Source organism: Camellia sinensis, chromosome 4 (genome assembly GCF_055761805.1).
Source record: "Camellia sinensis isolate YWXY chromosome 4, ASM5576180v1, whole genome shotgun sequence".
NCBI lineage: Eukaryota > Viridiplantae > Streptophyta > Magnoliopsida > Ericales > Theaceae > Camellia > Camellia sinensis.
Window position 1 is genome coordinate 197,616,644 of NC_138964.1, and position 14,173 is coordinate 197,630,816.

The 14,173-nt window shown below is 31.2% G+C and overlaps 1 protein-coding gene across 7 annotated transcripts; it reads left to right on the forward strand.

Moving 5' to 3' along the window:
* Positions 1 to 1,730: 1,730 nt before the first annotated feature.
* LOC114302811 (E3 ubiquitin-protein ligase APD1) lies at positions 1,731 to 10,053 on the forward strand. 7 transcript variants are annotated; one of them, XR_014328200.1, is made up of 6 exons: positions 1,734 to 2,063; positions 2,212 to 2,354; positions 2,562 to 2,631; positions 4,739 to 5,042; positions 8,088 to 8,165; positions 9,644 to 10,053. XR_014328200.1 is itself a non-coding variant. In XM_028247888.2 (5 exons), exons 1-5 carry the CDS (start codon positions 2,190 to 2,192, stop codon positions 9,653 to 9,655), a joined length of 573 nt encoding a protein of 190 aa, XP_028103689.2. In that variant the 5' UTR covers positions 1,731 to 2,189; the 3' UTR covers positions 9,656 to 10,053. The 7 variants fall into 7 exon arrangements, 5 of the variants coding, with proteins under 5 accessions (XP_028103689.2, XP_028103688.2, XP_028103690.2 ...); XM_028247888.2 differs by lacking the exon at positions 8,088 to 8,165 and adding an exon at positions 5,576 to 5,597 and having other exon boundaries at positions 1,731 to 2,354; XR_003643526.2 differs by having other exon boundaries at positions 1,732 to 2,354.
* Positions 10,054 to 14,173: the final 4,120 nt, after the last annotated feature.

Consider the following 14,173-nt stretch of genomic DNA (forward strand, 5'->3'; position numbering starts at 1 on the left):
CACCCTTCTTTGGACGCTAGACATTAGTTACCGGCCCATATTTAGATATGTAGATTGAGATACTCCGACATTTTCAGTCTAAAAACCTGGGCCACGACAAGCCCAGACTCAGTGCTGGGCCAAGTCTGTGATTGCATGAATAATATTTTATAAAATAATGATAACAATAAGATTTATGATTAATGTAAGATATACACCAAAAAAACAGAAAAAATCAAAACTACCTGACAATTTTAATCGATTGATTTTGTAACCCCAGAAAAGGTAAATTATACTATAGTCTTAGTAATTTATCTCTTGTGTCAATTTAATTTATGTATTTTTAATTATATCAATTTTTCTTTTTATTTCATATTGTGTCAATTTAATTCAATTAATAACATTCATTAAAAATTGAATACAAAATTTTAAAAAAAATTATTTATTCAAAACAAAATAACTTATTTCAAATTAAGAGCCTCTATTTACCGCATAGATTAGACTATTTGCTTTGCAGGCACTGCTTTCACCCAAATATATATATATATATATGATTACTATTTTATCCAAATTAAAATTACTATTAAAGTCTTACACACGCCACTCATTTCATCTTTCTCTTTTCTACTAGCTGAAAACCTTACACCTTAGAAATCGTTGACTGGTTGGTTTAAGGATTTGGGTAAAAATTTAAAAAGAAAAAAAATATATATGTGAAATTCAGTAAAATATAAATATATTTTATTTATATTTCATCATTTTTTTTTTTCCTTTTCAAATTTCTCCTCAAATCCTTAAACTAAACACAACCTTAGTTGTAATCACCAGCTTTGAAATCTTAGATTGGGAGATCTTGACTATTTCTTCTCCTAGATTTGAGAACGAGAGATGAAGAAGAATGGGAGAATGGAAGAATGAGAGAAGGACGTCGTGATTGACAAAGGCCTATTTTGGGAAGATGGTAAAAAAATGGCTTTTGGGCTTTAACCAAGTTTTTGGCTTTTTTAGACAAATAATTTGAGAAGTTGGTAAAAAGTTACTTTTGACTTTTTTGATTAATATTTGTTTATCATATCAAATCACAATAAAATAACCAAATTATCCCATTGAATTTAAAATATTTACAACTTCACCCATGTAGCACATTTTAACCCATGAGAGGTAGAATTGTAATTTCATCAGTGGCTAAAAACCAACTTTCCAAATGAAAAAAAATACAAAAAAACCAACTTTTGACATTCGCCTCAAATCTAAAAAAGTGGCTAAAAGCCAAACTTCCAAAACACCTCAAAGCGAGGTAGGTCTAGAGTTTTCAGTACAATTGTGATGATTGGATTAGCCAAATACTGATTTTTTGGGTCTCAAATTTATGTCAAGAATGATAGTATACTAGAAATTGAAAATGTATATAATAAGATTATATATAAAAATAAATTTAAACCACATATTAATATTTTCAAATAATTTCTAAATTTATAATACTAATAAATCGATATTCCATAGAGCTTAGCTTGGAGGCCCAGCCTCCACAACCGTCATTCTACTTTGTTAGGTAGGGAGGGAGGGGTCAATCTCAACTATAATAACTGTACTTCTTGGGACAAAGCCCCAACCGAACTAATAGCATACGTATCTACCATTCAAACAAAGAAATGCAATTCTCCTCTGCTTTCTCGCAAAACTGAAATTCAAGTTAGTTACATACACCAGACAAGAAAAGACTCTTCAAAATTGTGTGGGGGTTAGTTGAGTTTCCAGATATTGAATACAAAACATCACAAACTTGCCTAATATTCTCTTGTCTATATATCACTCCACCACCATACATATGCATTCTTCATGGTTTCAACAAACCATAGTCTCTGTTGCTTTCCTTCATTTCACTCTCCTCCATTGCTGCATTCAGCAATTCTTCTTACTCTACTTGCATTTTCTTCTGAAAAATTACCTGCATTGTGACAATTTTCTTTTCTTTTTTTAGTATTTCTCTACTGGGTCTGGGACTGAGTTTTTTAGTACTGGGGGACTTCTTGAATGGGTTGGGAAGAAACTAACTGAGCTTGGAACTTTATTTCAAATTCAAGGTACCTTGTTCTAACTTGCATTTGCAACATAAAGAAAGTGAGAAGTAACTTTTTGTTTTGAAAAAATAAAAATAAAAAATCACAAATGGTGTCCAAAATTTGGCCCCTGTTTTTGCCCCTGCTTTCATGATGCTTTATTTATTTTCAGCAATTAATTCAATCTGCAATAGTAGAGCAAGAATGCAGGACAGAAACAGATTCATGAAATTGTCTTCCACAATTGACAGACACAGTTCACTCAGACTTCAAATGTTCAGCACCCAATATGCCATCTTGTTCAAGTCCAATCAAGTAAGGCACCATAATTGTTCTCATATCAACCCCTTTTCTTGAATAGATGCATGTTGAAGTCTCTCTCTCTCTCTCTCTCTCTCTCTCTCTCTCTCTCTCTCTCTCTCTCTCTATATATATATATATATATAATAAGATTTTTTTTTTTTTTGAACCATATATATATAATAAGATTAGTGAAGTGTTTTTCTATCTAAATGGTTGCAGGATGACCACGGTGAATCGTACCTTGCACTTTTTTTTGTGATTCGTATGGTTTTATATGTCTCAATTTTAGGTAAGTTACTTGAAGATGTACCAAACCTTTAATTTAGAGTTATTTTTATATTAGAATATTCTAAAACTAATAACTCAATGTCACTCCTTATATTATTCATCAATAGTCAACATAAAATCATAAATCCCATAATATTCATCAATCACAATTATCTGGTGGTTAACCGAAACATGTTACAAACCAATAACAAAATGTCACCCTTCATATTATTTACCAATAACCAAAATAAAATGATGAATTTCACAATATTCATCAATCACAACCATCTTGTGGAATCATTTTCATGAGTACTGAATGACTCCACCATCCATGTCAAAAATAAATAAATAAATAAATGATTTTGTAAACACATAAATTTAAGGGGATAAAGAAACTAGTATTGAAGGGACATGTGATTTGGATTCCACTTGGTTTGGCTAATTGAGATAGAATTTAAAATCATTTATTTTTTAAGGGAGATATGATTTGGATTCCGTTCAAAAAATAGAATTTAAAATCATTTATTTATTTATTTATTTATTGCTCTTTTTTAACTTTTTTTATTTTTTTGCTAAGTAAAAATTGCATTAAATACTTTGACAAAGACTCTAAAATAATAGTGAAATAGCTTAAATTTCACCTGTTGACTTTCAACTATTGTGTCCCCAAACTAAAGCCATAGCTGAAATAAGCAGCTTAAATTCTATTTTTCAATTATTAACTTTCAACTTGCCCCAAACTAATTCTAATTGATGCAATTCTATCTGCTTTCATAGCTTTTGGAAATTGATCTTATGTCTATCCATTTCATTCATAGCAAAATCACTTTCATACATAAACCAACTCATAACCAAGGCTGGCTCAAGATAAATTGAGGCTTAAATCAAGAAGTTAAAATGAGATTTTTTACAAATTTTTAATATTATTATAAAAATATTATTTAAAACTTATTTTTCTAAGACTTTGATATACAAAATTACCAGTTAAATTTTCATATCAAGTTTTGTTAATATATTTGTTTGAATTAATAGTAAGTTAACCCACTCTTTTATGCCATTTTGTTAACAATACATGTATTTGGAAAGGGCCAATTTTTTATTTTTTATTTTTTATTTTTTTACATGGTTTAGTACTTCAATTAATTCTGAAAATTCTTTAAAAATTATATTGTCTCATTATCAAATTTCTCATCAATTTATAAGAAAGATGTCACATCAAAGAGCAAGAAACATTTGTAAAATTTGTTAATTTGCATATCATTACTCATATTGTAGATTTATTTCACTTTTAGTAAAAGAAACTAGTAAAAAAATATTTATTTGTATAATACTACTAATACGATATAACAATTTTAGGCCTTCTTTCTTAATGGGTAGAACCTTTTTTTTTTTAATAAAAGAATGAAAATATTTTATAGGCCTTAACTATAATTTTTGAAAATTTGGAATCTTGTTCAGCTTGTTTTGTTTGAATTTTCGGAATTCACTTTTCAAAAAATTAAAAAAATTTATTTTTTGTATTTTTTATTTTTACTGAATTTTTTTAATATTCTAAGCAACTTTTTTAATTTTTAGATACACCTAATAATATAAATACACTTAAAAAGTATAATATTTGTAAAAAAAATATTTAGAAAATTCATTAAATACCAAAAATATATAAAATGAAAAAAAAATGAGAATTCAGTACATTTTTTATATTCTTGAGTATTTATTGATTTTTTAAATTTTTATACATCTAAGTAAGACGTATCTCAGAAAATAAAAATTAAAAATTATTTAAAATTTTAAAAATATTCACTAAAAATAAAAAACTTAATTTTTAAAAAATTGAATTAAAAAATTGAAAGTAAACATACTTAAAATTTGTAGACTAAAAGCACATGCTTTGATGGCTCAAGGGGTAAGCCGGGCTACACGTAACCAAACACAAACATCCCAGATGGACATAAGAATCACAAAGAGATAGAACCCACCTCATATAAAATGATTGTATCCAATTATATGATTAGTTTCGCTATCAATCATTTTATATGCCATGTTTGGTTAGGTGGCGTAGATAGAATGGGTAAATTGAACTGTGCTCTGTTTTTGTACACCGTTGATCATGCTGATAAAACGTAATGCAGCTGTGCTCGTGATTGTGGTCACTCTGATCATCAAATACCTGGGGGACTATGGAAATGACTTCATTATAGAAAACACGACCACATCTGAAACTAATCATTTGCTACCAAAGGAGGCCCCAATTTCATTCTCGTACGGAACATGCGAAAAAGAAGATGTAGAAAAAGATGGAAAAAGAAAGTCCAATGGCAATTCCTCGGATGAATTGTATGATGGGAAAATATGCATAATTTGCTATGAAGAGCCACGGAATTGCTTCTTTGTTCCTTGTGGTCACTGTGCTACCTGCCATGTTTGTGCCCACAGGTATAGTGCTCTTGCTTATGCCTTTGTTTTTGTTTTTAAATTTGGAAAATGTCTTGTAACTCAAATTTTGTGGTTCAAAAGTGGCTCAAATGGCCAAAACGACGTCATTTTAGCCATTTTTATGTTGTTCTGTATTCAAAACGACGTCGTTTTGGCCATTTGAGCCACTTTTGAGTCACAAAATTTGAGTTACGTAGCATTGTCGTTTAAATTTTTGGGTTTCATATTTTTAAAAATAAAAGTAATGAAATATTTACAAAAACATTCCTCGTCTTCGTTTTGTTTTGTGTTTATTTAAAAGTGGACTTCTTTTCTTTTTTTCTTTTTTCTTTTTTCTTTTTTTTCCTATAATCTCTCCCTGTGAAACCAATGGGTACAACCAATTGACCGAAGGTAAGCTATTTTATTTTCTTTTCAAAAATCCAATATTTAAATAGTCTTACAAATTTAAAACTTTCACATAAATAGAGAACTATATTATAATTTCAAATCTTTAGAGCAACTCTAATAGCTTCCCTAAACTTGTTTTTCAGCTACTTTGTGAGAAGTTATCTGGTAAGTCTGCCATCTTACATGAGATTTGGGGTGACTGTTGTGCAGGTTGTACAGCAGTCACTGTTATACAGTCAAATGAGTCCATTTAGAAATTCATTTTAATAATCTAAATCGTTCACATTTTAGAATACATCAAGTAGAACATATTTGTAAAAAATCAAGTTAATCGGATATTATTTACCCATTCATCTACTCACATTTGTATCTACAAAAATAAATAACAATTGTCATTTAAAATATTAAAATGAATACAAATGTGAGTAGATGAAAGGTAAACGATATCTGATTAACTTGATTTTTTACAGGTATATTCTACTTAATGTATTCTAAAATGTAAACGGTTTGAATTATCGAAATGAACCCCAAAATGAGCCCATCTGGCTACACAACAGTGATTGCTATGCATCCATGCACAACAATCACCCCAAATCCTATCACATGACTGTCTGCCCATCTTATTACAAAAGAATACTTAATTACTTTGTTCAAAATATACGAGAAATAATATGAAACATTAAGGGTGTGTTTGGTAACGTTTACGTTTTCAGTTTATATTTACAAAAAATTTATAAACTGATTTTTGTTTATTTTTAGAAAAACATAAAGTACAAACACGTTTGGTAATTGACAAAATGTTTAAAAAAATTTAAAAATATAAAAAAGAGTGAAAAATGGCAAGTGGCGGCGGAAAACGGTGGTGGAAAGTGGTGACGGTGGGTGGTGGGTAGCTGGTGGTGGTGGGTGAGTGGGTAGGTGGGTGACGGGGGCGGGTGGTGGGTGGTAGCGAGTGGGTGGTGTTGACGGGTGGTAGCGGCAAGTGGGTGGCGGATGGCAGGTGATGGTGGGTGGTGGTGGGTGGATGAGTGGGTGACGGTGACGATGACGGTGACGGTGGCGGGTGGTGGGTGGTGGGTGGTAGCGAGAGGGTGGTGGTGGTGGTGGTGGTGGTGGTGGTGGTGGTGGTAGTGGCGGGTGGTGGCTGGTGGATGGCGAATGGCGGGTGGTGGCAGGTGGGTGATGGTGGATGAGTGGGTGAGTGACGGTGGTGGGTGGTAGCGAGTGGGTGGTGGTGGTGGTGGCAAGTGGGTGGCGGATGGAGGATGGTGGCAGGTAGTGGTGGGTGGGTGGGTAACGGTGCGCGGGTGGTAGGTGGTAACGAGTGGGTAGTGGTGGCTGGTAGTGGCAGGTGGGTGGCGGGTTGGTGATGGTGGTGGGTGGGTGATAGATGGCTGGTGGTAGTGGGTGGCGAGAGGTGGATAGTGGTGGCAGATGGGTGACGAGTAGTGGTGGCAAGTAGGTGGCGGGCGGTGGATGGTAGTAGCGGGTGGTGGGTGGTGGGTGGTGGGTGGTGGCGAGGGATGGGTGGTGAGTAGCAGGTGAGTGGTGGGTGGTGGCGAGGGGTGGGTGGTGAGTAGCAGGTGAGTGGTGGGTGGTGGGTGGTGGCGGCAGAAGATGGTGGTGGAAAATGGTGGCGGGTGGTGGCTAGTGTTGGGTGGTAAAAAAAAAAAAAAACTGAAAACTCAAAATGGAAACACGTTTTTTATGTTTTCATTTTTTGGCCAAATTTATAAACTGAGACTACTAATTTATAAATCAAAAATTTTACCAAATAAGTTTTTATTTGAATTTTTAAAATTTTTGTAAATATAAACAGAAAACTAAAAACGTAAGTGTTACCAAACGGCACCTAATTATATGAGCTTATACAATTGCATACATACACCACAGAAAATATAGGACAGACCTATTAAATGTTGGGTAAATTACAAATACACCTCCTGAGATTTGCTTAAAATATGAATTGTCCCTGTGGTTTGAAAAATTACAAATACCACTCTGTCAGATTTTTTTTTTTTAAATAGAATTAATTGAAAAGGTGAAATTTCTAACTGTTTACCTATATAATAATAAAATTATCTTAATTATTAATTGAAACAAAATTTTAACATTATTAAAAATTGTTAATTAACTTGATAATTTATTAATAAAAGGGCTCATTTGTTATGAAATTAGAAATCTTAGGAGGTGTATGAGGGGTTAACTTGAGCCCACTAAATTAATTGAGCATAATTGAAGCCCAATCGAAAAGTCCAAAAATTGGTGAGCTTGGAGAAATTATTGCCAAATAGGGCAAGTGAATTCTATTGAACGGGCCCATAAGAAAGCCAACAAATTGGGTCGAGGAAGACCCATCAAGTATATATCTCTAAAGAGAGTCCAACAAGCCCATTCGAGGAAGCTCAGATCATATGGGCGTTCGAAGAGGTTAACCATTGTTTTCAGAAGAGATGAAACCCTCGAAGGAGATCCATTCTTCAAGGTATTGGCTTAGTCTTGAAAGAGTTCGGAACCACGAATCTAGAGACATATTTGAGCTCAAACTTAAAATGATTCGGATTCACGAACCTAGAGATTCGAAATACTTGGCTTTGAACGGATTTGAGCGTAATCTATAAGTCGCTCCGCTAATGAGTCTCAGAACACTTGCAGGTTTGGAGCTTTCTAGAATCTATGTACCAGAACCATGGGCATGACGGAGTCTAAACAAAGGACCCGATCCCGAGGATGGTGAGTGGAGATAAATTCACTCTGCGGTTAAACTAGCTTATAACCTGGTTAAGATGGCACGATCTAGGGGGTCCTTGAAACTCGGCAATATTTGCGGCAGGGCGTTCTCCTGAACTACCCCTGCCATTTCTGCAGCAGGGCATCCTCTAGGACTACCCCTGACCCTTTGGAATGATTGAAGATCATTGGTTAGATGTGGCTAAGAATAAGGGTTCGCCGAGAGGTTGATCTCCTCTTCGGGGTTTTCTTCATCCTTAGAGAGATCACTTTCTCAGACAAAATGGTTAGAGAGAATATTTCTCATGTGCCTTGCACATGAGCTCCATCCTACATCATGAGGTGCCTATAAATAGCATCCACCCATAACTTTACAAGGGATGGATTTTGGAGAGACAACTTTTGAGAAAGAACTAATTTCTCTGCTCCATTATTTATCTTGAAAGTGAAAGCGGGAGATCTATGGAAGAGTCTTGTCATTATTCTCTCTTTAACTACTTTATCTTCTTCTTTACTCAATCTCTTATTTCTATCATCTTTTGAGTGTTTTTCAAAGATCTTCGAAGATCTTTGAATTTTTTAAACTACATTCTTGAACCCTCTCATACAAGGAGCATAATATAATTTTTAGAAGCACAGAAAGTAATTTATAATTTAAATAAATCTCAGAGGATATGTTTGTAATTTACCCTTAAATATTTTCTCCAATTTTGAAGAATTTTAGACCATGAAAAGAGCTCGAATAACTTTCCCAAAAGGAAAAGCCCCCACAGACTATAAAGTTAACTAGCATGCTTTGTTTCCTTAAATAAAATTAAAAAAATTATTTATTTCACCTTTCATCCCTCTCTCTCTCTCTTTTTCTTTTTCTTATGTTCCAAATTAATAGGCAATTAAATATTTCAAAATTATAGAGAATAAATAAAGAGTATTGTTGGATAAATTTTATAAAAAGATGGTTTCCTAGAATAGAGAATTTACTTTTTAACTAAAATTTATGAAATTAATATGGAACATGGTTAGAGATATTGCTCCTATAGTCCTCGTTTTGTATTCTTTTTTTTTTGTTTTCTTTTTGCCTAGTGGTTTAGGCATGAGACTTAAGAGTTTGCTCCTCTCTAAATTTCACGTTTAAAACCTCTTAAGTGCTATCAATTTTTGTGTTGGACCAGTCCATACGGGGCTTTACTCTGGTTTTAAATGGACCCCCTAGTGGACAATGGAATTGGTCCTCTAAGAATTAGTCAAGGTGCGTGCAAAATAACCCGAACACCCTAAGTTATCAATATATATATATATATATATTGCTCCTATAGTCCATATGTCTAAGATCAAGTGGAAATTTCCAGACAAGACAATCTCGAGACATAATTTTTAATGATTGAAATAGTAATCAAAATGAAATATTGATGAATTTTGAAATGAAAATTTTTGTGTCACATATGTATATATATATCTTACAAAAAAATTGGTTAATGTAGGATTATGGATGAGGAAAGCAGGACATGCCCAGTATGTCGAATATTGATTCGCAGAGTAAAAAGACTTTTTAACATCCCACAAAATCAAACTGACGAGTAAGAAATTTCATTTGCCGAGAAAATTTGCATCTTTGGAGCAAGGATGGAAAATTATTCTATTGCTTGGTTTGGACCTAGTGTTGGCATTACAAGTAGCCAAACAGAAGGATGATATCACATTACATGAGCAATGTAAGAGAGTTTTCTTCTTTCTTTTCAACTTATTTTGATTCTTTTTTTATAAAGGATAAGATTAAAATAATCTCATCCTTTACACCAATTGAGGTTGAGTCTATTATGATTCAGTGTTGATCTTAAATTTTCTATTATAGAAAATTTTCCAATTGTAAATGATATTTTATTGTACCAAATTTTATATTTTCCCACGTATACATTGGATATTTTGTTATTTTAATAACAAATTGAAGAGGGTGGAGAGTCTTTATAACCTCTTAGTGAATTATATTTAACAACAATGATTCATCCCACTAAAAACATCACCACTAATAGCACTAATACATTAAAAAAGTAAAAAAAATAAAAATAAAATACAACTCCAAGACCAAAACATCACTCATTAATGACAGGACTCACTGCCACCTAATTAGTGGGAGCACTAATTAGTGCTCCCAAGCATTTTTCTATATTTAATAACAAATTGAAGAGGGTGGAGAGTCTTTATAACCTCTTAGTGAATTTTATAGATTTTAGCTAACATGATAATCAAATATTGTGACAACAGTCTTAAAGGATGGTTTTAACATTTTCCTTAATTAATTGCAATTTATAAACATAACATTATAACTTCATTAGTGAAAACAACATTATTATATTATGTTCTTTTGGTAAATTACACTTCCCCTTTATGTTTGGCCATTTTTTCACTTTCACCCTTTAAGGGTTTTTTTTTTTTCTTTTCATTTCGGCTCTTTATATTTAAAGATTTTACAATTTTTTACAAAAGTTAACTCATATGTCTAAAATTATACAGAAAATAACACATTGATAATCACGTGATATAAAAATATTATATTATATAGAATTCACACTTTCTATTATATAAAAATATTATATTAGGCATTGGCCATGTCTAATATTATATTATATATAATTCACACTTTTTACACAAACCTAAATTTTAATATAATAATATATTTTTATGTCATGTGATAGCTAACGTAATATTTTTTTATCTAATTTTGAACATAAATTAATTTTAAATATAAATTAAAAAAAACATAAAGGATCAAAATAAATAAAAAAAATAGAAAGAAAAAAAAACTTAAAGAATCAAAGTAAAAAATGGCCCAACATAATGGACAAGAATAATTTAGCCATGTTGCTTTGTTCCAAAGGAAAATTTTTGGAAGTACATTGCACACTATATTAATTCTATATAAAATTATATAAATTTTTATGAATTTACATAAGTAATTTTATAAAAACAAGTTAATTCAACAAAAAAATTACATAATTATGTAAATTTACATAAATTTGTGTTTAATTTATATATTTTTATGTAATTAATTATATTAATTTATAAAAATTTATGTAATTTTATCAAACATTGTAGATGGGAGTATTTCCCTATAAAGAATAGCTTTGATCAAACATAATGAATAGTTTGATTCTCTAAAATTGAAAACCAAAATCAGCTTTTAATAATAACCACCTCTTTTTGAGAACCAATAGAACAACGAATAACGGCTTTTGATGACCAACTCTCTTCCATGATCGTATGTAGGAAAGTGTTGGAGGAAAAGAGCTCTGAGTTCTAAGCAGAGCTCCACCGACGTGTCAGGAAATAAAATAAAATAAAAAAATAAGATACATACATCATGTAATTAGTGGATGAGATTTAGGTCAAGTTTGGCAAGTTCAGAATAAATTAAAAAGTTAAAATGTTAACACTATTCACCAAAAGTCAACAATTACGGCTGCACAACTCCCAATTCTAATTTTCTCTTACAAATCAATTTTTACAATTTTTTATTACATATTTTTTCATAAAAAGTCAAAAAGTTAACTCAAACATCTATATTTTCTTCCTCAATTTTTTAGTTCAAAAAGACAAAAAGCACACTTATTTAGGACACCCCAAACAACCCCTTACTGTTAATTTATTAAAACTGTGATTAAAGTTCTATAATTAGAATTCTAAGATATTTTTTGAGAAAAAATTATTAGTAGTTGGTAAGTGTGAATGTTAATTTTCCACCACACTGCCAATCAAACACTCAGTTGGAGAATACTATCAGAATAGATTAAGCCCGAACAACCTGTCACATAAAGAAGAGATTCCGGCGGTGGTTCGTCCACCCGAGGGCACTCCGGCCGTCAAGTCAGTTATCTCTCAAAGATAGCAAAAGTACTTAACTCATTATTCAGAGCATAAAAAGCATATCTTAGACCCATGAGGGTGTCTATCTTTTATAACCAACACAAACTTAGTCCCAATAGAAGCTTAGCTTCAATGGACTTAGGATTACTGCTAATCTTGGACTCCCAGTAGGATTAGAATAAACTCTTTAAAAGTCTTATCTTTATTCAAACTGAAGTCCATTCCCATTCTAGGACTCTTGTCCCTTATCCGCTTACCCCGGATTCCAATTTCTTCGCAGATAATCCCGGCCTAGTCAAAATCATTTCGGCATCAAGATCAGGACACGTGACACCTCTACTGACACTTCGGTGACATCTCAGCCGAGTGTTGTCATTCAAAATTTATCTCTCCACAGTAAGTAATATCACGGAATTATATTTTTGACAAGTCACAAGTGATCATATTTTTTTTATATATATTTTTTAATAATTTCAAATAAAATTGTAAATTCTCACTCTTTCATCAATCATGAAGCGCCATGATGTACCTTTTAAATCCACCATTAACTTCACGTATTGGAGGGCTTTTGGACACACGCTCCCGGTTGTCCACACAAGGTGGCGACACGATTGTCTGACTTTCCTCGTGCTTTTCATCTGGGTCCCCCCACTTAACCTATGATCACTATCAGATTATTTGTTTGTTTTCATGATCCTTCGATAAATTTATATTCTGTCTACTAGTGCGTGAATTGGACCGTACTACTTTATTAATTTTAATTTAGTTCAATTTGGACCAAAATTGTTAAAAAGTATTGAAATATTTTTAAATATATATATATATTAAATCAGTATAATTTTATAAAAATAATTATAAATTAATAAAAAAAATTATAAATACTAATAATTAAAATTATATACTTTTTTATGAATTTGTATTTTTTTTTTAAATCTCACTATAATGCAATAAATTTGTACTTTTTAGAAACTCATTATTGTTTTTTAATTGATACGGTACCTATCATTATCTGTATTGATATGTTTTCAGGTAATTTAAGCATATAATATCCTGAAACACAAATTTATATGAAGAAGAGATTTAAAGGCATGCCATGTTTGCTACATAACACAAACTTAAATACTTCAAAGAGAGTATAAAATATAAGTTTCTACTATTTTAATATTACAAACCACTAATAAATATATTTGATACACAATATATACATATATATAAAATCAGACATTCAAAGATTACATACCGTTCAATTTCACAGATTTATATTTTCCAGTCACTATTGACGAAACCCTTTGAGAAATTAGACAGGATGGAATTGGCCTATCTATATCCTGTTTTCTCTTTATTATGGTACAACCAAACAATACCAACCGATACAATACAAGAGTAACAATATTGATTTTGACAACAACTTTTTTTTTTGGGTTGTAATTTTTAATTTTTTTTTTATATTGTTTCTCCTCATGGAACGATTCCACTCTATTTCAGTAGATTATTAATATAGAAAGAATAAGTTGATTGGACTCTATTGAATTGGGTGAACTTCTTTTGAGACCAACTTCAATGTTTTAAGATTTGTTAGGTAAAATATTCATAAAAAAAAATTTAAAAAAAATTGGATACTAATAATTATATGTTTGAATTACATTTATTAATGTGATTCAAACATATAACTATCCTATTATCTTTTTTATTTATTTTTTTCATAAACATTCTACTTAATAAATCATAAAATATGAACGATTCTAATTACTAAAATCAGTTAAAAAATAAACCCATCAAACCCAAACACTCAATCCAAACCTTCAAAAAAAACATGTACTAATTATTGTACTCAATCTATTGATTAATATTTGAATTAAAAAAAGATTAGTTACATTTCATAAATGTTTCACTTTCACTTACCCTTTAAATTTACGTAACGATTGAGCTGCACTAACGGAATGTTTCGCTTTCGCTTTCACTTTCACTTTATATTTTTAATATTAACGATAATAATCTCTCTAAATTTTGAGCTACAAACCAACTTTAGTGAGCTAGAAAATTTTTTAAAGAAAAAAAAAAAAAAAGAACATATAAGGCCAAAACATCACATTATTTAGAACTTACATATACATTAAAATTATTAGAACTCTTAATTTAGAGTTTTCAAA

Bases quoted from the DNA above. Each gene is read 5' to 3' on its own strand.
- LOC114302811 (XM_028247885.2), top strand. From the start codon at position 2,190: ATGATGCTTTATTTATTTTCAGCAATTAATTCAATCTGCAATAGTAGA. The intron at 2,355-2,561 runs GTAAGGCACCAT...AAATGGTTGCAG, and splicing joins TCTTGTTCAAGTCCAATCAA to GATGACCACGGTGAATCGTA. The intron at 2,632-4,738 runs GTAAGTTACTTG...AACGTAATGCAG, and splicing joins TTTATATGTCTCAATTTTAG to CTGTGCTCGTGATTGTGGTC.